The sequence below is a fragment of the Aotus nancymaae genome, unplaced genomic scaffold (assembly GCF_030222135.1).
Source record: "Aotus nancymaae isolate 86718 unplaced genomic scaffold, 86718_ANA_hifiasm-v0.15.2.pri h1tg000009l, whole genome shotgun sequence".
NCBI lineage: Eukaryota > Metazoa > Chordata > Mammalia > Primates > Aotidae > Aotus > Aotus nancymaae.
Genome location: NW_026988420.1, coordinates 6785810 through 6811150, shown reverse-complemented (window position 1 = coordinate 6811150; position 25341 = coordinate 6785810). Strand labels below are relative to the sequence as shown.

The following is a 25341-nucleotide window of genomic DNA, read 5'->3' as shown; positions in this document are numbered from 1 at the left end:
AAAAATTAGCCAGGCTTGGTTGCATGTGCCCATAGTCCCAGCTGCGGGTGAGGCGGGAGGATCATTTGAGCCCAAGAGTTTGAGGCTGCAGTAAGCTATGATTGTGCCACTGTACTCCATCCTGGGCAACAGAGTAAGACTCTGTCACAGACACCCCCATCCCCTGTAAAAAAAAAAAACAAAACAAACCCAAGAACTAATAGTAGTTTTTACATAAAATATTGAAGAGAAATGCAAATAAAAAGAAAAGGCGATTTGTCTGGCCATAGAGAGGTGCGATGTTTTGTTAAGATACAAAAAACATAAAGGGTATGGAGAATTATTCCTTTGATGATAGTTTCTAGTCAAGTTATTATTATTTTTTGTCTTTATTTTTGCTGAGACAGAGTCTTGCTCTGTTAACCAGGCTGGAGTGCAGTGGCTCACTGCAATCTCTACCTCCCAGGTTCAAGATATTCTCTTACCTCAGCCTCCCAAGTAGCTGGGATTATAGGCGCCGCCACCGCATTCAGCTAAGTTTTGTATTTTTAGTAGAGATGAGGTTTCACCATGTTGGCTAGGCTGGTCTTGAACTCCTGACCTCAGGTTATCTGCCCGCCTCGGCCTCTGAAAGTGATGGGATTACAGGCATGAACCACTGTGCCCAGCCTCTAGTCAAGTTATTAATATGTGTTTCTTTTAATATATGTGGGAGATTTTAAAACTATATTGTTTTGAATATTTAATTGTTGGTAATTGGGCTTATGAGGAGCTAATCTTTAAATGATGACTTTTAACAAAACAATGGAGTTGGGACCTTTTACTTAAAATGTTTAAAATGGTCATTGAATAGTTAAAACCATGTGATACCAATGTTAAAAGAATCAAAAACAAATTGTTCCTATCAGCCATTTGCTAAAGCTACCTTGTTTTCGCTAGAAGCCAACCACTGTTTTAAATTTTTTCTGTTACTGTCATCTTTTAAAAATGTTTTCTCTTCCTAAAAAGGAATCCAGAACACTGGCTGAAATTGCAAAAGCAGAGCTGGATGGCACCATTTTGAAGAGCCGACCTCTACGAATTCGCTTTGCCACACATGGAGCAGCCCTAACTGTCAAGAACCTTTCTCCAGTTGTTTCCAATGAGCTGCTAGAGCAAGCATTTTCTCAGTTTGGTCCAGTAGAGAAAGCTGTTGTGGTTGTGGATGATCGCGGTAGAGCTACAGGAAAAGGTTTTGTAGAATTTGCAGCAAAACCTCCTGCACGAAAGGCTCTGGAAAGATGTGGTGATGGGGCATTCTTGCTAACAACGTAAGTTTTAAATATCTTGTCCTTCTATCCAGTTACATATGGGCTTCTCTCTGTTCTGGAATTCTGTCTTTCCTTGCAGTTCATACTAGCATATGGTAAGTAGGTGTTAAGTAAATATTCAGTGAATATAAATAAGAAATTTTTGTGTACTGGTAGGAGTCAAGAGTCATATATTTTCTTCAAACTTCAGAGTTTAGTTAAATCTCAGGAATGTTTTGTATTTTGCTTTTGTCTAATGTACTGAACATCTATATACAAAGTAAAATCTATAAACTTAAAGTAATCCTTTTAGAAATTGCAATCAGCTTTATTTGCACCTAATTGACATTCATTAAAAAGCACCATAGGGGCGCAGTGGCTTACACCCACTGGGCGAATCACCTGAGTCAGGAGTTCTTGACCAGCTTGCCAGCATGACAAAAGCCCATCTCTACTAAAAATACAAAAATTAGCTGGGTGTGGTGGTATGTGCCTCTAGTCCCAGCTACTTGGGAGGCTGAGCCTTGAGAATCACTTGAACCCAGGAGTTGGAGGTTGCAGTGAGCCCAGATCATGCCCCTGCACTCCAGCCTGTGCGACAGAGTGAGATGACTCCTTCTCAAAAACAAAAAAACCTCGTTTCTACTAAAAATACAAAAATTAATTGGGCATGGTGACACATCCCTGTAATCCCAGCTCAGGAGGCTGAGGCAGGAGAATTGCTTGAACCCTGGAGGCAGAGGTTGCAGTGAGCCCAGATCATGCCACTGCACTTCAGCCTAGGTGGCAGAGTGAGACCCTGTCTAAAAAAAAATAGCACCTTGGGCTGAGCACAGTGGCTCATGCCTGTAATCCTGGCACTCTGGGAGGCCAAGGCGGGTGGATTGCCTGAGCTCAGGAGTTCAAGACAAAGCTGGGCAACATGGCAAAACCCTGTCTGTACTAAAAATACAAAAAATTAGCTGGACGTGGTGGCATGTGCCTGTAATCCCAGCTACTTGGGAGGCTGAGGCACCAGAATCAGTTGAACCCTGGAGGCAGAGGTTGGAGTGAGCCCAGATTGCGCTGCTGCACTCCAGACTGGGTGACAGAACGAGACTATGTCTTAAAAAAAAAAGGTTGGGCTTAGTGGCTCATGACTGTAATTTCAGCAGTTTGGGAGGCTGAGACAGGCAGATCACCTGAGGTCACGAGTTCGAGACCAGCCTGGCCAACATGGTGAAACCCTATCTCTACCAAAAATATGAAAATTAGCTGGGCTTGATAGTGGGCGCTTGTAATCCCAGCTAGTTGGGAGGCTGAGGCATGAGAATTGCTTGAACTCAGGAGGCAGAGGCTGCAGTTGGCTGAGATCATGCCACTGTACTCTAGCCTGAGTGAAAAGAGCGAAACTGCATCTCAAAAAAAAGAAAAAAACACAACACCCTGGGGAGCCCAGCATGGTGGAGTGCACAGTAGTCTCAGCTATTTGCCCTGTAGTCAGTCCCAGCTACTCGGGAAGCTGAGGTGGAAGGATCACTTGTGCCTAGGAGGTCAAGGTTGCAATAAGAACCAGTCTCTGTTTAAAAAGAAAATTTTAAAAGAACAATAAAAAAGACATTCTGTTTTAGAGCTCAATGAGGTTTTTTTTTTTTTGAGACGGAGTCTTGCTCTGTCACCCAGGCTGAAGTGCAGTGGTGATCTTGGCTCACTGCAGCCTCCACCTCCCAGGTTCAAGCAATTCTCCTGCTTCAGCCTCCCAGACAGCTAGGATTACAGGTGTGCGCCACTGTGCCCATGTAATCTTTTGTATTTTCTTTTTTTCAGTGGGAGTCTTGCTCTGTCGCCCAGGCTAGAGTGCAGTGGCATAGTCTCAGCTCACTCAGCCTCCCGGGTTCAAGTGATTCTCCTGCCTCAGTTTCCTGATTAGCTGGGATTAGAGGTGTGAGCCACCACATCTGGCTAACTCTTGTATTTTTAGTAGAGATGGGGTTTCACCATGTTGGCCAAGCTGATCTCATACTACTACCTCATATAATCCCCCTGCCTCGGCCTCCCAAAGTGCTGGGATTACAGGTATGAGCCATTGCTCCTGGCCTGTATTTTTGTAGAGATGGGGTTTCATTGTGTTGGCCAGGCTGGTGTTGAACTCCTGACCTCAAGTAATCTATCTGCCTGGGCCTCCCAAAGTGCTGGGATTATAGGCGTAGGCCACTTCGCCTGGCTGAGCTCAATGAGTTTTAACAAACGTGTGTATGCATGTAATGCACTGCCATAATAAAAATAGAGAACATTTCCATTATCACACACAAGTTCTGTTCTTCCCTTTTACAGTTATTCTGCACTCTTTATCTACCTGCCTTAGATACCTATTTCTGTTACTATAAATGAGTTGTTTTTTTTTTTGGGGACAGTGTCTCGTTCAGCCACCCAGGTTGCAGTGCAATGGCGCATTCTCGGCTCACTGCAACCTCTGCCTCTCAGGTTCAAGAGATTCTCCAGCCTCAGTCTCCTGAGTAGCTGGAATTATAGGTGTGTGCCACCATGTCCGGCTAATAATTTTTTTGTATTTTTTAGTAGAGATTGGTTTTCACCATGTTGGCTAGGCTGGTCTCAAACTCCTGACCTCAGGTGATCTGCCCACCTTAGCCTTCCAAAGTGCTGGGTTTATAGGTTTGAGCCTCCTTGCCCGGCCTAAGCCACTGTGCGTAATATTAGTTTTCTAATATTAAGTGAAATCATGTAGTATGTACTCTTTTGTGTCTGGCTTCTCTTGCTTAGCATTATGAGATTTCATTCATATCTTTGTGTGTATAGTATTTTGTTTCTTTTATGGCGGAGTCATATTCCATGGTATAGACATAACTATATTTTGTTCGTGACGTATGGATGGATATTTGGGTTGCTTACAACTACTGGCTATTGTGAATACAGATACTATGAATACTTGTTTTCAAGGTTTCTTGTGAATATTATGCTTTCACGTGGCTTACGTAAGTATTTAGGGGTAAATTGCTGTATGTTTAACTTTATAAGAAACTGCCAAACTGTTTTCCATAGTGGTTGTACCATTTTTTACATTCCTGTTGGCAATGAGTGAGTGACTTCTAGTTACTCCACATTTTACCCACACTTGGTGTTTTTATTTTTTATTTTAAAATTTTATTATTTTTATTTTTTTAAATTTTTATTTATTTAATGTTTTGAGACAGAGTCTCACTCTGTCACTCAGGCTGGTGGCACAATCTTGCTCACTACAACCTCCACCTCTCGAGTTCAAGCAATTTTCCCACCTCAGCCTCCAAGTAGCTGGGATTACAGGCACCTGCCACCACACCTGGCTAATTTTTGTATTTTTAGTAGAGATAGGGTTTCACCATCTTGGCCAGGCTGGTTTTGAACTCCTGACCTTAGGGCGATGCACCTGCCTCAGCCTCCCAAAGTGCTGGGATTACAAGCATGAGCTACTGTTTCTGGCCTTTTTTTTTTCCTTGAGGCAGGGTCTTGGTGTATGTCCCAGGCTGGAGTGCAGTGGCATGATCATAGCTCATTGCAAGTGATCCTCCCACCTCAGCCTCCCAAGTTGCTAGGACTGTAGGGATGCACCACCACACCCAGTTAACTAAGAACTTTTTATTGATAGCTTTTTTTTGGAGACAGGGTCTCACTGTCACCCAGGCTGAATGCGATCACAGCTCACTACACCCTCAACCTCCTCAGGCTCACGTGATCCTTCCACCTCAGCCTTCCGAGTAGCTGGGACCACAGGCATGTGCCACCATGCCTGGCTAATTTTTGTACTTTTTGTATTTTTGTCATGTGGCCCAGGCAGGTCTTAAACTCTTGAGCTCAAGCAATCTTCCTGCTTTGGCCTCCCAAAGTGCTAGGATTGTAGACATGAGCCACTGCTCCTGGCTGGTAGGTAGGTAGGTAGGTAATTTATTTATTTATTTAAGACAGGGGCTTGCTCTGTCACCCAGGCTTGAGACAGGGTATTGCTCTGTTACCCAGGCTGGAGTACAGTGGCATGATCTCGGCTCACTGCAACTTCTGCCTCCCGGATTTAAGAGATTCTTGTGCTTCAGCCTCCTGAGTAGCTAGGATTACAGGCATTCACCACCACACCTGGCTAATTTTTTTTTTTTTTTTTTGAGACAGTCTCACTGGGTTGTCAGGCTGGAGTTCAGTGTTGCGATCTGACCCACTGTAACCTCTGCCTCCTGCGTTCAAGCTATTCTCCTCCCTCAGTCTCCGGAGTAGTTGGGACTACAGGTGTGTGCCACCACGCCCAGCTAATTTTTTGTATTTTTAGGAGAGACGGGGTTTCAGCATGTTGGCCAAGATGATCTTCATCTCTTTTTTAATTTTTTTAATTTTTATTTATTTATTTTTTTGTATCTTGGTCTTCATCTCTTTACCTCATGATCCACCCACCTCAGCCTCCCAAAGTGCTGGGATTATAGGCATGAGCTGCCACGCCCAGCCTAATTTTTGTATTTTTGGTAGAGACAGGGTTTCGCCATGTTGGCCAGGCTGGTCTTGAACTCCTCACCTCAAGTGATCCACCTGCCTTGACCTTCCAAAGCGCTGAGATTACAGGTGTGAGCCACCATGCCCTGTCTGGGTGATAGCTTTTAAATAAATTAAAAAGAATTTTGAGGGAATGGGCAAGTTGTTGAACATTTTGTCTGTCAGATACTTCATAATCATGTTCTTGGATTTTTGTGGCAACACTGGTTATTATTATTCATTCCATTTTTCAGATGAGAAAATTGGCCCAGAGATGTAATTTGCTTAAGTTGTACAGCTAGTGAGTTGTAGTCAGTTGTATTAGGTGTAATGTTTTGTCTGATGCCAGATCTCAGTGGAGTAGTTTATTCTGCCAGCAGACTTTCCTTGCTTAGGAACTTTTTTACTTGTTAGTTAAACCTTCTCATGGAACTCAAGATGTTCTTGTTTGCATAGTAGTCCCAGGTGAAATGTCACCTAATAGAATATTTCTCTAACTGCCTTATTTAAACTGGGCTTCCTTTGTTATTCTCAATGACTGCATTGTTTCTTTCCTTCGTAGCTCTTAGACTGAATGTTTTTTGTTTATTCACATATATTTTTGTCTCTCTTAAGACTTTAGGAACTGTTTTGTTTACCTTTGTATCCTTGCCCCAAGTATAGTCTTTTTGTTTTTTTGAGACCAAGTCTTGTTCTGTCACCCAGGCTGGAGTGCAGTGACACCATCTCGGCTCTCTGCAACCTCTGCCTCCTGGGTTCAAGCAGTTCTCCTGCCTCAGCCTCCTGAGTAGCTGGGATTGCAGGCGTGTGCCACCATACCTGGCTAATTTTTGTATTTTTAGTAGAGACAGGGTTTCTCCTATTGGCCAGGCTGGTCTCGAACTCCCAGCCTCAGGTGATCCACTCACCTAAACCTCCCAAAGTACTGGGATTTTACAGCCTTGAGCCACCATGCCTGGCCCGAAGTTTTTCTGTTTCTTATCATGAATTTTTTCTTATATCATTGAAGATTCTGTATAGTATGTCATAATTGTGTCAGATTTAACTGTTCCTACCATGATAAACGTTATGGTACTTAGTGTTTAGTCACCCTTTGTTTTCTTACAGATTTTAAAAAATACTTAATTCACTTTTTTTGGTGTGTTTAAAAACACTATGTAGTAGCTGTACCTGGAGGCTCGGACTTTGCACTGAGACTTGTGTTTGTCTCTTTGAGATGGTCATTTAATTCCTGATAGGGAGACTTGGTGAACACAGTCTCTTTCCTGAGATTGGGGGTGGTGAGGTAGCTATAGGTCATGGAGACAGCATCAAAGGTAGCCTTTGCAAAGTTGCCTAGAGTGGTAGTGTAGCCCCGGCCAAGGTATAGCAGTTGGTACTGGCCATCATCAGCAGTTTTTTAGGCACGGGCTGAGATGATACCAGTGCCCCTGGGAGTGCGGATGAGTCACACCAGCACAGAGCCACAGTAGCAAGGAATGGTATGGGGTTTGCTGATCTTATTCTCCCAGTAGTCTTGCCGCATAGCAGCAGTGGAAAGCTTGCCCAGGATGATGACCCCCCTGCATGGTGGTAGTTACAACCCAGGAGCACATAACATTCAGACTAATATGGCTATTCTAGTCACCGATAGCAACAAATGCCATGAACCTGATCTGTTGGCTATCAAGGGTTTGCTTTTGCATTAGCATAATCTTTGAAATCTTGGAAAAAGTCAAAGATTTTAAGACTCCTTGATAGACAGGGAGAGAGAGATCTCCAGGGACTTGATCTTCATGTCCTTGACTAGGAGGCCCAATTTGATGTTGGGGGGCCATTCCTTGTCCTCAACCTGGCCTCTCTGAACTCGGCACCTTCTGCCTACCAGGAATAGATTTTTTTTTTTTTTTTTTGAGACCGAGTTTCGCTCCGTTGCCTAGGCTGGAATGCAGTGGCATGATCTCAGCTCACTGCAACCTCCACCTCCCGGGTTGAAGTGATTCTCCTGCCTCAGCCTCCTGAGTAGCTGGGATTACAGGCACACACTACCACACCTGGTTGATTTTTGTGCCATTTGGGCTGTTATAACCAAGTATCATAGACTGGCAGGTTTATAAACAACAGAAATTTATTTTTCGCAGTTCTAGAGGCTGAGAAGTTGACGATCAAGGTGCTAGCAGACTCTGGGTGGTGAGGTCCTGCTTCTTGATTATAGACAGCCAACTTCTCACTCTGTATGCCTCTTCTCATCTAGGAAGGGATGAGGGAGGAGCCTTTGGGATCTCTTTTCTCTGAACGCTGCTTCTGTTCATGAGGATGCTACCTTCTTGACCTGTGCACCTCCCAGAACCCCAAATACTATAACATTAAGGATTAGGTTTCAGTACATGAATTGTGAGGGGACACAAACATTCAGTTTATAGCAAGGAGTAACCTCTTCTCTGTTACAACTACTAATGTGACTCATGTTCTTGTTATATATAGCATTACTCTATTTGCTAATTTTTGTCCCTTTTCATTTTATTGTTTTTGGGAGAAAAATAATTTACTGGTTTCGATGTCAGTTCTCTTCCAACACTACGTTGTATTTTTGTGCCTTTTAGAGACCTTTGTGGCTTCGATAATTTTTGAGATTGACCGATATTAAATTTTAAATTAATAAAGTAAAATTTAAAAAAACCTGTTGTATTGGCAAAGATTTAAAAAATACCTAGTGAATAACAGTGAAGCCACATGAGTATTTTTGTTTTATTTATTTATTAAAAATATTTTTTGGGATCAAGGTCTCACTCTTGCCCAGGCTGGGGTACAGTGTTGTGATCATAGCTCACTGTAACAAACTTCCTGCCTAAGTCTCTGGAGTATTAACGGCTGGGACTATATAGGCACACCCCACCAGAAACCACTGATTATTATTTTTATTTTTGGAGACAGAGTCTTGCTTTGTCACCCAGGCTGGAGTGCAGTGGTGCGAACCCGGCTCACTGGAACTTCCTCCTCCCGGTTTCAAGCGATTCTGGTGCCCTAGCCTCCCGAGTGGCTGGGACTATGGCCAGCTAATTTTTTGTATTTTAGTAGAGATGGGGTTTCGCCATGTTACCCAGGGTTGTCTTGAAATCCTGAACTCAGGCAATTTGCGCGCCTCGACCACCCAGCCTGGGTAACAGACCAAAGTGCTGGGATTACAGGTGTGAGACACCACGCCCGGCCTTATTTTTTTTAGAGACACAGTCTCAGTATGTTCCACAGACTGGTCTTGAACTCCTGGTCTCAAGGAATCCTTCTGTCTTGGCTACCCAAAGTGCTAGTGTGCCTGGCTTCAGGCTTGCTTTTTAAAACTCCTTTCTGTACACTTTCTTGTGCAGAAAAGTACAAAAATCTTGTACTTTTCCTATTTTATATTCATATTTGAAAGGGATTACTTTTCCAAACATTTTATTTGCTTTTTCACATCTTTCCATTAAATGAGGTTACTTTTAGAAAAAAAAAAAAATCGTTTAAGAAAAACAACATCATCATATTTCCTTTGCCTGTTGGAAATATGAGTTATTTAGAAAAACGTGCTCATAGGTATAAATTGTTACTTAACTTTTTAGGAAAGCAATGTTAACTCTTGATATAGTATCACTGCTAATTGGATCCAATTTTAGTTTTTTGCTTTCTTTTTTTGTAAAGATTGATATTTCCTTATTTGTTATTTGTAGTTATTTGTAAAGATTGATACTTCCTTATTTCTTAGAGGTCTGCAAAAGAAGAAAAAGAAAAATCTAAAATATTAAAACAAGCTGGGTACAGTTGTAGGTACCTGTAGTCCCAAGTACTCCAAAGGCTGAGGATTGCCTGAGCCCAGGAGTTTGAGACTAGCCTGAGCAACATAGTGAGACCCTTGTCTCTAAAAAAAAAAAAAAAAGAAGAAAAAAAATTAGATCCCTTTTCTTAAAATTACCACATGGATCTGTTGTGTCATTTTGTAAATCTAAGATAACATTATGAGATCCTACTGATTCTGTTTTTCCTCCATCATAAAATTTTATTGATATTGTCATCCTAGTAATTATTACCATTTGAGACAGGGTGTTGCTCTGCCACTCACGGTGGAGTGCAGTGGCATGATCTCAGCTCACTGTAACCTCTGCCTCCTGGGAAGTGATTCCTGTGCCTCAGCCTTCTGAGTAACTGGGACTACAAGCACACACCACCACACTCAGCTAACTTTTAAATTTCTTCTAGAGATGGGATTTTACCATATTGGCCGTGGCTGCTTCCTGGTAATTATTTTATCATTGCTCTTCAACTGTTCTCAACCATGCTTATAAATAAAATGAAAAATCATCCCCAAATGGTACATGTCTATAAGGATAATTCAGTGAAGAAATAAATTGTCATCATTGCACATTCCTCATTTTAACAATTCCATGTAGCTTGGGCAACATGGCAAAACCCTGTCTCTACAAAAATATACAAAAATTAGCCAAGCATGGTGGTGCACACTTGTAGTCCCAGCTACTTGGGAGGCTGAGGTGGGAGGATCACTTAAGTCTGGGAGGTCAAGGCTACAATGAGCAGTCATCATGCCATTGCACTGCAGCCTGGGCAACAGAGCAAGACCCTGTCTCAAAAAAGAAAATTACATGTGCAAAATATTGCATTATCTTTTAAGTCACTTTTTTTTTTTTTTTTTTTAAGGCAAATTCTGCTCTCACCCAGATTGCAGTGCAGTGGCATGATCATACGTAGCTCATTGTAACCTAGAATTCCTGGCCTCAAATGATCCTCCCATCTCGTTCTGCCAGAGTTTTGGGATTACAGGCACAGGCCACCTTGCCTAGCCCTTAAGTCACCATGTTTTTAGTACTGTATATTCTACTTTTTTCCCACAGTTTTAAGGAAAGATCAGTCACAAATATGTATTTCATATTATATATCATACAGAAAACATGAAAACCACAGATGTATACCAGTTGGTATGGCTAAAAAAATTACTGTGTTGGGAGGTTGAGGTGGGTAGATCACGAGGTTAGGAGTTCAAGATCAGCCTGGCCAAGATGGTGAAACCCTATCTCTACTAAAAATAGAAAAATTAGCCGGGTGGGTGCCTGTAATCCCAGCTACTCAGAAGGCTGAGGCAGAGAATTGTTTGAACCTGGGAGGCGGAGGTTACAGTGAGCCGAGATCGCGCCACTGCACTCCAGCCTGGGCGACAAAACAAGACGCCATCTCAAAAAAATAAAAAATTGTTGTGCATGCATACAATGCATAAAATGGTGCCAGCCATTTTACATTGAGTACATTGGATATCTGAAAAATAGCATGTATAGGTGATTCAGTTTATGTAACATTATGCATATATCCCAACAGAAAGAAAAGTCTGAAGTGGTTTTCACCAAAATGTGATGAGAGCTCCTCTCCAAATATTAGGATTTCAGGGAACTTGTTTCTTCTATAGAACTTACTATTTAAGTTTTTTCACATTGAAACATTTTTCAAGTTTTTTTTTTGGTAAATAAATTAACACTTTAAACTTTAGTATTTTCAGGCCTGAAAGAACACTGAAATACTTTTTCCCCTTTTGCTTCCCCGCCAAAAAAAACCCCTTCAGTTTTTTGTTTTTCAAGACAGGGTTTCAGTCTATTTTCTAGACTGGAGTGCAGTAGTGCAATCTCTGCTTACTGCAACCTCCACCTCCTGGGTCAAGCAAGTCTCATGCCTCAGTCTTCTGAGTAGTTGGGACCATAGTCATTCACCACCATGCCTGGCTAATTTTTGTATTTTTTATGTTGGCCAGGCTGGTCTTGAACTCCTGACCTCAGGTGATCCGCTCACCTCGGCCTCCCAAAGTATTGGGATTATAGACATGAGCCACTGCGCCTGGCCAACTTCACTTTCCATTTAATGATCTCTCTTTACCAAGAACTGTGCTAAGTGCCCTACCTTTCTTTTTTCATCATACCAATCTTATGACGCACTGCTGTCTCATTTTACTGATGAGAAAACTTTGACTAGCTCAGGTGAACGTCCTAGCCGAAGGCTATGCAGCTCATAACCTGCTGTAGACCCCACGGCCTCAGTCCTGAAGCCTCGCTCTCTGTCCTTCAAGGGTATAACCAAACTAATGATTGACTTGGGGGTGAAATGGGGAGAAAAACAAAAACCCTATAAAGCAATAACTCCAGATTTAACATTATGGTTGAACACTTTGATTTGTTTCCCTTCAGTCTGTTTTCTACTTATTAATACTTACATTTGCAAAAAGAGTAAACTAGGCAGACGTAGTGGCTCATGCCTGTAATCCCAGCACTTTGGGAGGCTGAAATGAGAGGATAGCTTGAGCCCAGGAGATTGAGACTGCAGTGAGTCGTGATCGGGCCACTGTGCTCCAGCTTGGGCAGCAGAGTGAGACACTGTCTCAAGAAAAAAGAATAAATTTAGTTCTTAAACCTATGGTAAACAGAATTTGAGGTTTTTTTTTGAAACAGAGTTTTGCTCTTGTTGCCCAGGCTGGAGTGCAGTGGCGCAGTCTTGGTTCAGTGCAGCCCCCGCCTCTTGAGATTCTCCTGCCTCAGCCTTTCAAGTAGCTGAGACTACAGGCATGTACCGCCATGCCTGGTGAATTTTTTGTATTTAGTAGAGATGAGGTGTCACCATGTTGGTCAGCCTGGTCTTGAACCCCTGAACCTCAAGTGATCCATCCACCTTGGCCTCCCAAAGTGCTGGGATTAAAGGTGTGAGCTGCCGCGCCTGGACTTGAGTTTTACAAACTTTGGTTACACCTAAAGATGAAAGTGAAATAGACAAGATGAGTCAGAAAATGGACAAAGGGAGCTCCTATAGAGAGTGGTGTATGTGCAATGAAACCATAGATGTTAACATTTTATCATGTGTTCCAATAAATAAAAATAACACACAGTCTCTTAAGTAATTCCCTTGTACACAACACATACCCATCTTCCTCGGTCTTTTTTCTTTTTTCTAATTTTTTTTTTTTTTTTAAGAGACAGGGTTTCACCATGTCGCCCAGGCTGGTCTCGAACTCTTGAGCTCAGGCAATCCGCCTGCCTTGGCCTCCCAAAGTACTAGGATTACAGGCGTAAGCCACCTTGCCCGGCCCCTTGGTCTTTTTATGTTGTGTAATTTGATGAATGTGGTTGCTGTAAGGTTTGTTCTTGCTGAGTTTAAAATGAAGAAACAGGCCAGCACAAGAAGATCCAATGCGAAAGGTTTATTCAGGCTCCCGGGTGAGGTTCTGCAGTCCGACAGGAGGGGCCGGAGAAGTCACACGGACTCCTCTCAAACATGGGGTTTTATAGGGAGTGAAATAGCTCGATTGGTTTGGGAGAGCAGGGTGTGGGCAAAGCAGGACTACTATTGGGTATGGTTACAAGCCTTTGTTTGAAGGCCAGGTTGTGTGAGAAGGGGAGAGGGGAACGTGTCCGGGCATGTCCGAGCATGTCCAAGCTTGCCCCAGCTTGTCCGAGCATGTCCAAGCTTTTGGAGAAAAGAGACGGGGGTGTGTGTCCGAACTCCTGGCGAGGCAACCGGCCTTACATTCCGACCTTTTGATGATAGATAGAGGGCGCCGCTCTTTCTGACTACTTCCTGCTGAATAGGGGTGAAGTGAGGTGGGCAGGTCAGTTGGCTGGTGCCTCGACTGAGAATTGGACAAAGGGATGAAGCAGCATTTGGTTAACAGCCGCTCGTCTAATTTCTTGCATACGAGCTTGTAGGAACCTGAGAAGAAAAGGGGCCATTAGTAATAGCAAACAGATTACGATGATAGGAGTGATGATAGGAGTCAGCCAGGTAAGCATGGGATGCCACCAGCTTAGAGACAAAACTCCTGTATTTTGCTTTTTACGGAGGTCTTCCTGGAGGTGGTGGAGAGTGTTGATGTTTTCCTCTACTAGGCCTGATTCATTGATGTAGTAGCAGCATTATTCCTGGAGAAACATACAGGTACCTCCTTTTTCCGCCGTCAATAGGTCAAGGGCCCGTTGGCCTTGGAGAGCCACCTGGGCCAGTGAAGTGATCCGTCGCTGGAGGGAGGCCAGAGAGGCGGCTGACGCCTCAATGGCCACATGAAGCTTGTCTTCCAGTTGGGCGGCCGAAGCAACACTGTACCCTAGGGCACCGCTCCCGAGTCCAGCTGCTGCTAGAGAGGATGCTAGAGACCAACAACTATTGGGAGGAAGACAGACTGCTTGTTTGTTTTGGGGAGCAGAGGGACGTGTAAGGAGAGATGGGAGCTCAGCTTGCCTATATACCTTTAACTGCAAGACTAGAGTAAGGGGCACACAGGGGGAGGGGAGAGAGGCATTTATAACCTTGGTTAGGGTCCCAAAAGTATCCTCCCGGAAGTGAAAAGGTAAGGTCTGGGCTAGAGAGAGGAAGGTTAGACACGCCCTCCCACGGTGTTAACAAATGTATCCATTACTTTAGGACAGGAATGAGCTGGGGAGAGGGAATGGGATGGAAGAGGAAACAGAGTAGCCGAGTTGAGTAGAGAAGTGGGATGAAGGCTGACTGAAGGATTTTTAAAGAGAAAGTAAGACTCAGAGTGTAGAGGAATAGTAGAAGGACTGAGACCTGGGAAGGTATGCTAGGCCCTGAGTAGGAAGGAATAGTTAGCTCCCATATCCACTAAGAAGGAAATGGACTTACCCGCTACCTGCAGCTTTACCCTGGGCTTAGCAAGGGTGATGGGGGTCCTCGAGTTTGGGCTGCGTCAGTTGTCCAGAAGGCTGAGAAATTCAGGCAGAGGGATTGCTTCCTGTGGACCGGCCCGCTCCTCACATAGAGATGTGGGGAGTGGGCCTGTGGTCTGGGACGGGCAATTAACCTTCTAGTGTCCAGTCTGCTTGCAGTTTGGGCAAGGTCCAGGAGGTGGACTAGGACGGGGCACTGCCGGGCTCAATGTTCCTCTTGACCACATCTGAAACAGGGCCTGGGCTGGGCCCTTGGAGCCTTTTGGAAGGGTTTCAATGGACCTCCCCCACTGGATGTTCGGTGGGCTGCCGGCCTCAGGACTGCTACAAGAGCTCGGGCTGCTGTAAAGACCTGGTCCCGCTCGTCTGGGGTGAGGATGGAGGATAGGATTACATACGTGTTTGATAGATTGGAGAGGGAGAAGGGAACGTGCACTCGGACAATGCTTTCTACTCCGGCCACCTTGCAGAGGGGGCAAAGGAGGGAGGTTTCGTCATTAGGAGCACAGCGCGAGCGGGTGTGAGCACTAACAGGAGAGGCTAGGTTGTAATTAGGAAGTGGAGGAGCTGAGGGGGTTTGAGGTCTGTCATAGGGCAGAGGATTATTGGGTCGGGCCAGCGGAAAGGAGAGTTCCTCAGGCGCTTTGGGGTTGGAAAAGGAAGAGGAGGAGGGTGGAGAGGCTAAGGGCGAAGAGGAGGTTTCTTTGGCTGGGAGCACCTGGGCGGTGGTGTAAGAGGAACAGAAGGTGGGTCGGGAACGAAGATACCAGAAAGCCTGCACGGTTACAATGATTATAATCAGGAAGAAAACAAAAAGAGACAGGGCTAGGGCTATCTGCCACATGGGTAAATTAGAGGGTACAATAAACACAGCACCACATATGCAATGAAGATAAGGAGGAAAACAAAAAGGGCTAGGACTGTCTGCCACATGGCAAAATTAGAGGTTACAATAAAGACAGTACCACATACAAGACTGACGGACAAAGGGTGGGTGCCCCCTGGATGGGAGACCAGTCTGATGCCTTCCCGGCCACGTCCCCGAAGGGATGTTTCAGGGGCGTCTTGGCTAAGGTGTACCCGTATAACCCCCGGGCCTGGTCACCTCAGAACTTTTCAGTCCAGAGGTGAATCACCATTATGCCTTATGACGTCCCCGTGGAACTGCGGGTTGAGGCCCACACAAGCCCCGTAGCTGTTAGGCCGTGGGACTACACATAAACTCACTCACTCACTCACTCGCATCGGAATTAGAAAAAGAGAGAAAGAGTTAAAAGTGGAAAGCGGCCGCCATCTTAGGGGTGAGGAATGGCCGCCATTTTGAGAGGAAGAGAGAAAGAGAGAGAGAGAGTGGAAAAACAGAAAGAGAAAGAAACCGAAAATACAGTTTCTTACTTAACAGGAGCCTTTATGCTAATGGGCTAGTTTAAAATTAAGATTTTGGTATAAGTTGAGGGGTTTAGCTCTGCCGTAAGGCAGGGCTGCTTAAATGGGGCTTCTGAATACCCACACCTCTGTTGCTGGTGAGGGTTCAGGCAAGTGGGGAAGTCTCCCTCAAATTCCTGACCCTAAAAAACCCCTCACAGGGAGAGAACAAGAGTGTAGGGACAGCTCCTCTTACATTCAGGTCCTAAGCCGGAGTCTTGGACTCAACGGCAGAAAACCAGAGTCTTGGACTCATGGCGCCGGAGTCCTGGACTCACGGCAGGAATCCCTGACGTTGCAACAGTTTCGAACAGGGACCCCCGAGAACAGCGGGTGGGGTAGTGGGCAACAGAAGTCTTACCTTGTGGTGGAACGGCAGCTCCCTGGTCTGGCTTTGTATGGAGGAGTCAGTTTCCCCAGTAGGGGTCTTACAACTCCTCCCGGGTTTTGGCACCATTTGTAAGGTTTGTTCTCGCTGAGTTTAAAATTAAGAAACTGAGGCCAGCATAAGAAGATCCAATGCGAAGGGTTTATTCAGGCTCCCGGGTGAGGTTCTGCAGTCCGACAGGAGGGGCCGGAGAAGTCGCACGGACTCCTCTCAAACATGGGGTTTTATAGGGAGTGAAATAGCTCGATTGGTTTGGGAGAGCAGGGTGTGGGCAAAGCAGGACTACTATTGGGTATGGTTACAAGCCTTTGTTTGAAGGCCAGGCTGTGTGAGAAGGGGAGAGGGGAATGTGTCCAGGCATGTCCGGGCATGTCCGAGCATGTCAGAGCATGTCCGAGCTTGCCCGAGCTTGTCCAAGCATGTCCAAGCTTTTGGAAAAAATGGGGAGGGTGTGTCCGAGCTCCTGGTGAGGCAACCGGCCTTACAGTTGCGACTGATCTTTGCTCACTGGTTTAGGTGTCTCTTTAGAAGTAGAATTTCAGGGCTGGGCTTGGTGACTCCTGCCTGTAATAATCCTAGCACTTTGGGAAGCAGAGGCAGATGGATCACGAGGTCAGGAGTTTGAGACCAGCCTGGCCAACATGGTGAAACCCTGTCTCTACTAAAAATACAAAAAAAAATTAGCCAGGAGTGGTGGCAGACACCTGTAATCCCAGCTACTTGTGAGGCTGAGGCAGGAGAATCCTTTGAACCCGGGTGGCGGAGGTTGCAAGGAGCCAAGATTGCACCACTGCTCTCCAGCCTAGGTGACAGAGCCAGACTCTGTCTCAAAAAAAGAAAAAGAAAAAAGTGGAATTTCAGGAGCAAGATGATATATAGAGAGAGGTAGAGGGAGACTATATAAATTTGTATGTGTTGATTAAGTTCCCTCTTAGAAATCTGTATTTCTCCTTTCCTGCACTGTGTAATAGTTGTCTAGTGGCCCAAACTTATCTGTTAAAAGTTTACAGTTTGTTAAAATCTCTAACATATTTGGGAGTACAGAGATGTCAGAGTTTTCTCTTAATTTTGATTACAGTTTCCCTTGGCTTTATATGCTTTTGTCATTTCTCAATGACATATCATCTGCTTAGTTCTTTTTTCCCTCTTAAGTCTCTGTTTCTAGATTTTCCTGGAAGAGGGATGGTCTTGTGTTACAGGAAGGGTTTGCTTGTTTCTTTGTTGGCCTCTGCTCAGGTGTACCTCTTATCTGGTTCTGTTACTGTTCTATGTTTGTGGCCCTGCCATAGCTTCCAGTGGATGAATGGTCCATAAAATGCATCATCTTCATTTTGACCCTGGGCCTATTTGGGTACTTTTAGAAGTATCACATCTTAAGTCTCTTTTCCTTTAGGTTCCTATTCAGCTTATCTGAGGTTTCTGTACTCTCATTTTACCACTGCGTGATACTCCATACCTGCTTTAACTGTTACCCTAAAATGTCTTCACTAGCTCTAATAATTGTGAAAAGTTATTTTGTATCTTTTCTTACGTTTTGGATCTAAAGTCTGTGTTAATCTATGGTATTAGTAAGAGAAACTTTTGGAGTCCAAAAAACCTCTTCATCTCTCTAGCTTAGTTAAGTTGTTTATTTCTGAAGCATCACTGATTTGAAGGTAGTAGAAATAGATTTATTTTATTTTTTTATTTTTATTTTTAGAGACGGGAGTTTCACCATGTTGGCCAGGCTGGTCTTGAACTCCTGACCTCAGGTGATCCACCCGCCTCAGCCTCCCAAAGTGCTGGGATTACAGGCGTGAGCCACCGCGCCCGGCCATAAATAGATTTTAATGCTACTTGCATGATGAAGAGCCGATCTCAAAGGAAATTTTAATATCAGTATGCCATCCATTCTACTTATTCCTCCTCCTCTTCATGAACTCTCCTTTTCTCCTATTTTACTCAAGAAAATAGTCAAGGAGGAGGGCCTCTAGTCGTATCTTTCATCACCCACTCTTCTTGTCTCTTCCCTCTCCTCCCAATTTTTCTGGTTGAATGTCTTGTGTCTTCTGCCTTCCCTCCTCCCTTTTGTCTGGCTAACATCTTTAACTTAATTTTAATTTTAATTCAGAGTTGGGGTCTTGCCTTGTTGCCCAGGCTAGATTGCAGGGGCTCTATCATAGCTCACTGCAGCCTCAAATTCCTGGGCTCAAGCGATCCTCCCACCTCAGCCTCCTGAGTAGTGTATGCCACCTGGCTAATTTTTAAATTTTTTGTAGAGACAGGGTCTTGTCATCTTTCCCAGGCTGGTCTCAAATGTGCTCAAGCCATCTTCCCAACTTCTGCTTCCCAAAGTGCTAGGATTACAGGCATGAACCACTATGTTTGGCCTTCGCTGACATCTTTTAGTTCTAGTTTTCAGCTTTAACATTTTTTTTTTTTTTTTTTTTTTTTTAAAAGATGGAGTTGCTTGCTCTGTCGCCGAGGCTGGAGTGTAGTGGTGTGGTCTCGGCTCACTGCAATCTCTGCCTCCAGAGTTCAAGTGATTCTTGTGCCTCAGCCTCCCAAGTAGCTGGGACTACGGGCACCTACCACCACACCTGGGGCTAATTCTTGTATTTTTAGTAGAGACGGGGTTTCACCATGTTGACCAGGCTGTTCTCAAACTCCTGACCTCAGGTGATCCGCTTGCCTTGGCCTCCCAAAGTGCTAGGCTTATAGGTGTGAGGCACTGTGCCCACTGGCCAACAGTTTTAAAGAACTTTCTGAACAATATTGGTAGACACAGGGAAATGGGATGGTTGGCAGAGATGGGTGGGTTGAGGTAGTGGGACATGTGGACAGTGATGACCACACATATAAAACATGGGATAGGTACAAATTTGTTTTCATGATACTTTCTAAACGTTAACTATAGCCGTTATGCTGGTTCATAATTTTGCTTTATTTACTCGTCTTTTTGTGGCTTTTGACATTCACCTCTGTCTGGCTCAGTAGATGTTTCTTAACTGATTTTTTTTGAGATTGAGTCTTGCTCTGTTGCCCAGGCTATGGTGCAGTGGTACAATCTTGGCTTACTACAACCTCCACCTCTTGGGTTCCAGCAATTCTCCTGTCTCAGCTTCCTTAGTAGCTGGGATTACAGGTACATGCCACAATGCCCAGCTAATTTTTTTGTATTTTTAGTAGAGACGGGGTTTCACCATGTTGGCCAGGCTGGTCTTGAACTCCTGACCTCAAGTGATCCGCCTGCCTTGGTTTCCCAAAGTGCTGGGATTATAGGTGTGAGCCACTGTGCCTGGCTGTTGACTGATTTTTATGAGTACAATCTCAACAGATATTTTCTAAGTATCTTAATTACTATAAAACATTTCTTTTAAGAGGGTATTCTTGGCACTGTGTTAATTTTTATGAATGCTTTTATACCTATCCAGGACCCCTCGTCCAGTCATTGTGGAGCCCATGGAGCAGTTTGATGATGAAGATGGCTTGCCAGAGAAGCTGATGCAGAAAACTCAACAATACCATAAGTAAGATTTTATTATTAGATATTTTATATATGTGCTATCAAGGGTGTTTACTACATTTGTTTTTAAGTATTGTTGGGTTATGAGGTGTTCCGTTTATTTATATAATCTGATTAGTAGAGTGGCCTGGTCTACATGGAATGCTAGTTTTCATCCTGGAGTGCAGTGGTGTGATCTTGGCTCCCTGCAGTCTCTACCTCCCGCGTATGAGTGATTCTCGTGCCTCAGCCTCCTGAGTAGCTGGGATTACAGGCACATACCACCATGCCTAGCTAATAGTTTTCTTTTTTTATATGGGTAAAACATAGAAATTTTTTTAGAAAAGTCTACTTTTACAGCTAGGGCAGGGTGGGTCATAGGAAGACACTGTCAATAATACTTATGCAAGAAAAACAATGAATTCTAGATGATATGAAAATACCTTTTTTTTGTTTTTTGTTTTGAGATGGAGTCTTGCTCTCGTTGGCACAGGCTGGAGTGCAGTGGCGTGATCTCACTGCAACCTCCATCTCCTGGGTTCAAGGGTTTCTTCTTCCTCAGCCTCCCGAGTAGTTGGGATTACAGGCATATGCCACCATGCCTGGCTAATTTTATGTTTTTTAGTAGAGGCAGGGTTTCGCCATGTTGGCCAGGCTGGTCTTGAATTCCTGACCTCAGGTGATCCGCCTGCCTTGGCCTCCCAAAGTGCTAGGATTACAGGTGTGAGCCACTGCGCCCAGCTGAAAATACTTACTAAATTTTATTTTGTGCTTTAAGTCTATTGTAGGTTAAAAGGAGACTTTTGGCGTGCTGGGTTGGAGCAAGGTATGCCTAGTTAAATAGCCAGATACAGGGGAAGAACTCTTAGAAATTGCAAAAAATAACTCATTTTCAAAATTTTGAGTGTTTATTCTTTTGTGTATATTATTATGTGTATATACTTATAATAATACAAGTATATTTACATAAATTACCTATATGAGTGCATTATTATTTTTTTCAGTTTATAAAGCTTTATTAAACATTTCGAACAGCTGTGCAACAAACACACCACATAAAAAAGTTCTAGAATAGCAGTCCAAATGTTTCACAAGTATGGCCTCACAGTCTCATTCCCTAGATGGACTGCCTGTAGTTCTGTTCACTGCCTGGGCCACCTCCTTTTCTCCTCCAATTACTTTTGCAGAGTGCATTATGTTTTTTAAAACACAATGTTCTTGGCCAAGCACGGTGGCTCAAGCCTATAATCCCAGCACTTTGAGACGCCGAGGCAGGTAGATCATTTGAGGTTGGGAGTTTGAGACCAGGCTGGCCAACGTGGTGAAACCCCATCTCTACTAAAAATATAAAAATTAGCTGGGTGTGGTGGCACACGCCTGTAGTCCCAGCTCCTCGGGAGGCTGAGGCAGGAGAATCGCTTGAACCTGGGAGGTGGAGGTTGCAGTGAGCTGAGATCGTGCCATTGCATTCCAGCCTGGGTGACAGAATGAGATTCTGTCTCAAAAAAAAAAAGTCATTTATTTATTTATATTTTTGAGACAGTCTCACTCTGTCATCCAGGCTGGAATGCAGTGGTGCAATCTCTGCTCACTGCAACCTCCACCTCCTGGGTTGAAGGGATTCTTGTGCCTCACCCTCCCAAGGAGCTGGGATTACAGGTGTGCACCACCATGCCCAGCCAATTTTTGCATTTTTGGTAGAGATGGGGTTTCACTCTCTTGGCCAGGCTGGTCTCGAACTCCTGACCTCAGGTGATCTACCTGCCTTGGCCTCTGAAAGTGCTGGGTTTACAGGTGTGGGCCACTGCACCCCACCCACTTGTTTATTACATAAATAAAAGCTGGAGTGCCTTTTTGTTAGCCACTGTTCTAGGTGCTGGCAGTGTAGTCAAGCAGATAGTTGGATTTATACCTAGGAATTAGAGCAACTGTCCTGGCTGAATTTATTAACATGATATTTTAAAGTCAAAGGACCAAACCCTGAACCCTGCAGTACTCTGGTGTGTAGAGGTTGGGAACATCAGAAGGAATCAAAAACGACTGAGAAAGGAGCATTCATTCATTGGAGTAGGAGGAAGAACCATCTGTGTCCTGGAAGCAAGGGAAGAGAGTATTTCAGGAAGCATTAGTAGTAATTGATTATAATTCCTATCTATTCTGATTTCCCTTACGATGCCCTCCCCCCTCCCCCTCCCTCTCCTTCTTTCTTCTTTCTTCTTTCTTTCTTTCTTTTTTGAGACAGGGTCTGGCTCTGTTGCCCAGACTGCAGTGTAGTGACATGATCATGGCTCACTGCAGTCTCTACCTCCTGGTCTCAAGTGATCTTTCCACCTCAGCCCCCGTCCCCTGCCAGGTAGCTGGGACTATAGTTGTGGGCCACCATGTCCCATTAATTTAAAAATTTTTTTAAAGACAGGTTTTCATTATGTTGCTCAGGGTGGTCTCAAACTCCTGGGCTCAAGCAATCTGCCTGCCTTGGCCTCTCAAAGTTGAGTTTACAGGTGTGAGTCACTGGACCTGGCCACAATGCCAGTTTTTAAAGGGTTCCTGTGACTTCCTCTTCACTTAACTTTTTACTTGTTATGGGTCACCATTACAAATTTGAAATAGAGCATACTTTTGGATTTGGGTGAGAGAGAACTAGAAATACAACTTTGTTAAAACAATAGCCTGTATAGACAGTATTTGTTTATATATTTAATGGTCTCAGCAAACCTTAATAAGAGCTGGTTATGGCCAGACGCGGTAGCTCATGCCTGTAATCCCAGCACTTTGGGAGGCGGAGGCAGGTGGATCATGAGGTCAGGAGTTCAAGACCAGTCTGACCAACATGGTGAAACCCCATCTCTATCTACTAAAAATACAAAAATTAGCCAGGTGTGGTGGCTCATGCCTGTAATCCTAGCTACTCAGGCGGCTGAGCCCCGGAGGTGGAGAATGTAGTGAGTTGAGATTGTGCCACTGCATTCCAGCCTGGATGACAGAGCAAGACTCTGTCTCAGAAAAAAAAAGGTAGTTATAGTTTCAGTTTTACAACTAAAGATTTATAGGCCGGGCATGGTGGCTCACACTTGTAATCCTAGCACTTTGGGAGGCCGAGACGAGTGGATCACCTGAGGTCAGGAGTTTGAGACCAGCCTGGCCAAGATGGTGAAACCCTGTCTCTACTAAAAATACAAAATTAGCCAGGTGTGGTGGCACATGCCTGTAATCCCAGCTACTCGGGAGACTGAGGCAGGAGAATCGCTTGAACCTGAGAAGTGGAGGTTGCAGTGAGCTGAGATCATGCCATTGTTCTCCAGCAAGGACAATAAGAGCAAAACTCCTTCTCAAAAAAAAAAAAAAAAAAAAAAAGATTTATTCCCAGAAGAAAATGCTTACAAAGCGTAAGAGCCAAGATTCAAATTCACTTGCAGCTACGAAAAAGCATGTTATGTCAGTGTTTTTTTTTTTTCCTGTGGGAGAAAATAAAGAATTTAAAAATGTAGTCAATCTTTGACTTAGAAACTGCTGACTGATAATTGTTTTAGAAAAATTAGTGGTTGGTAGATTCTCCCACTCTTTCCCATTTTCCGGTCGGTGCTTTAAAAAGAAAAAAAATCCAAGTAGGTTTTTTAGATATAGGGTCCCTAGGATCATGACTGTCTTTGGTATTTCTTCGTGTGCTTCTGGAGATCTTTCCCTCTTCTGTTACCACATCTTTCTCTCTGTGACAGTCTTCCCCTTTCTCCCATATTTATCATACCCACTCCTCCTCACCTCCATACCCCAAAATAAAAGTTAAAATTTACATTTGTAGCAAGTTATCTATGATTTTATTCATGGAGTGGGATTGTGTTCCTATTAGTACTTTTTTTTTCTTTTTTGTTTGTTTTGACACAGAGTTCTGCTCTTGTTGCCCAAGCTGGAGTGCACTGGCACAATCTCGGCTTACTGCAACCTCCATCTCCCGGGTTCAAGAGATTCTCCTGCTTCAGCCTCCTGAGTAGCTGGGATTGCAGGTGCGCACCACCACGCCCAGCTAATTTTTTGTATTTTTAGTAGAGACTGGGTTTCTCCGTGTTGGTCAGGCTGGTCTCGAACTCCCTACCTCAGGTGATTTACCTGTCTTGGCCTCCCAAAGTGCTGGGATTACAGGCATGAGCCACGGCACCCGGCCCCTATCAGAACTTTTTAATAGTGGCTGTTATAGGCAAGACTAATTGAAGATTTTTCTGCAAAAATTTCTTGGAAGTTGGCTGGGTGTGATGGCTCTTACCTGTAATTCCAGCACTTTGGGAGGCAGAAGGGTTGCTTGAGTCCAGGAGTTTTAAGACCAGCCTGGGCAACATAGTGGTACCTCATCTCTACAAAAAATACAAAAATTAGCTGGTCATGGTGGCATACCCCTTTAGTCCTAGCTACTAAGCAGCTTCAGATGGGAGGATTGCTTGAGCCTGGGAGGTTGATTGGGCAGTGAGTCTTAATTGTGCCACTGTACTCTAGGGTGGGCAACTGAGCAAGACCCTGTCTCAAAAAATCCCAAAACAACAGCAACAACAACCAAAATTCTTTAAAGGGAAAAAAAATTGATTGGGACCAGGTGTGGTGTCTTGCACCTGTAATTTTGGCACTTTTGGAGGCTGAGGAATGAGGAATACTTTAGGCCAGGAGTTTGAAATCAGTCATTTTTTATATGTCTCTAAAACATATTTACATCTATATATCTCGTATATATATATAAATGAAGTCTTTCAAATACATTCATAGGCCTTTATTTTTATTTGGTAATTTGTTTGCTCATTTATTTATTCGAGAATTATATATTTAATGTATATACTGCATTCTAGGTCCTTGAGGTACAGCAGTTAACAGATACATTTGATGTCATCAATTGAATTTATAGGCTACTGAGGGAAAGAGCTATTAAATAGTTAACTGTAATTGTAGTGAGTTAGGCCTTGATTTGGTTGCCTATCCAATTAACTTGGCACATAACACTCAATAAAATCTAGCTGGTTTTAATAGTAAAAACATCTGATCCAGACAGTTAATCCATATGTTGCAGACTTTCCTTTGTAAAATATTTAATTGACTGAAAACCAGAAAATGAAACCTCCAAAAGTAGAAATTTTACAGGTAATAATTAGGAGAGTCTGGGTTGTAGCATCAGATTGTCTAAGTTTAAATCATTGTTCCATTATTAGTTGAACATCCTTGGGCAGTTTCTTAAGCTCAGGCCTGTAATCACAATATTGTCATGAGGTAATTCATGTAGACATGGTGTCTCAGACAGTGCCTTGAACATTGTAAGTGCTTGTTACTGTTCTCGTTTGTTCTTGTTTTACCTTTTAAACATAAATTTCTGTATGTTTTAATGTAAATTTAGGGAAAGAGAACAACCACCACGGTTTGCTCAACCTGGGACATTTGAATTTGAGTATGCATCTCGATGGAAGGCTCTTGATGAAATGGAAAAGCAGCAGCGTGAGCAGGTTGACAGAAACATCAGAGAAGCCAAAGAGAAACTGGAGGCAGAAATGGAAGCAGCTAGGCATGAACACCAATTAATGCTAATGAGGCAAGGTAAACATGGATTTTCATGTAGATGTGGTATGATTTTTTTTC

The 25341-nt window shown here is 43.8% G+C and overlaps 1 protein-coding gene across 2 annotated transcripts in view; it reads left to right on the top strand.

Annotated features, from left to right (window-relative positions):
- The window catches only part of PSPC1 (paraspeckle component 1), a 114702-nt gene that overhangs the window by 11196 nt on the left and 78165 nt on the right, over positions 1-25341 (top strand). For both annotated transcript variants that reach the window (XR_001105626.2, XM_012441988.2), the window contains exons 2-4: positions 988-1289; positions 19664-19759; positions 25103-25299. Coding sequence is in view for 1 of the 2 variants with exons in the window: in XM_012441988.2 (XP_012297411.1) it covers positions 988-1289; positions 19664-19759; positions 25103-25299 (595 nt within the window). In the remaining variant the exon portion in view is untranslated. The remainder of the gene's footprint in view (positions 1-987; positions 1290-19663; positions 19760-25102; positions 25300-25341) is intronic.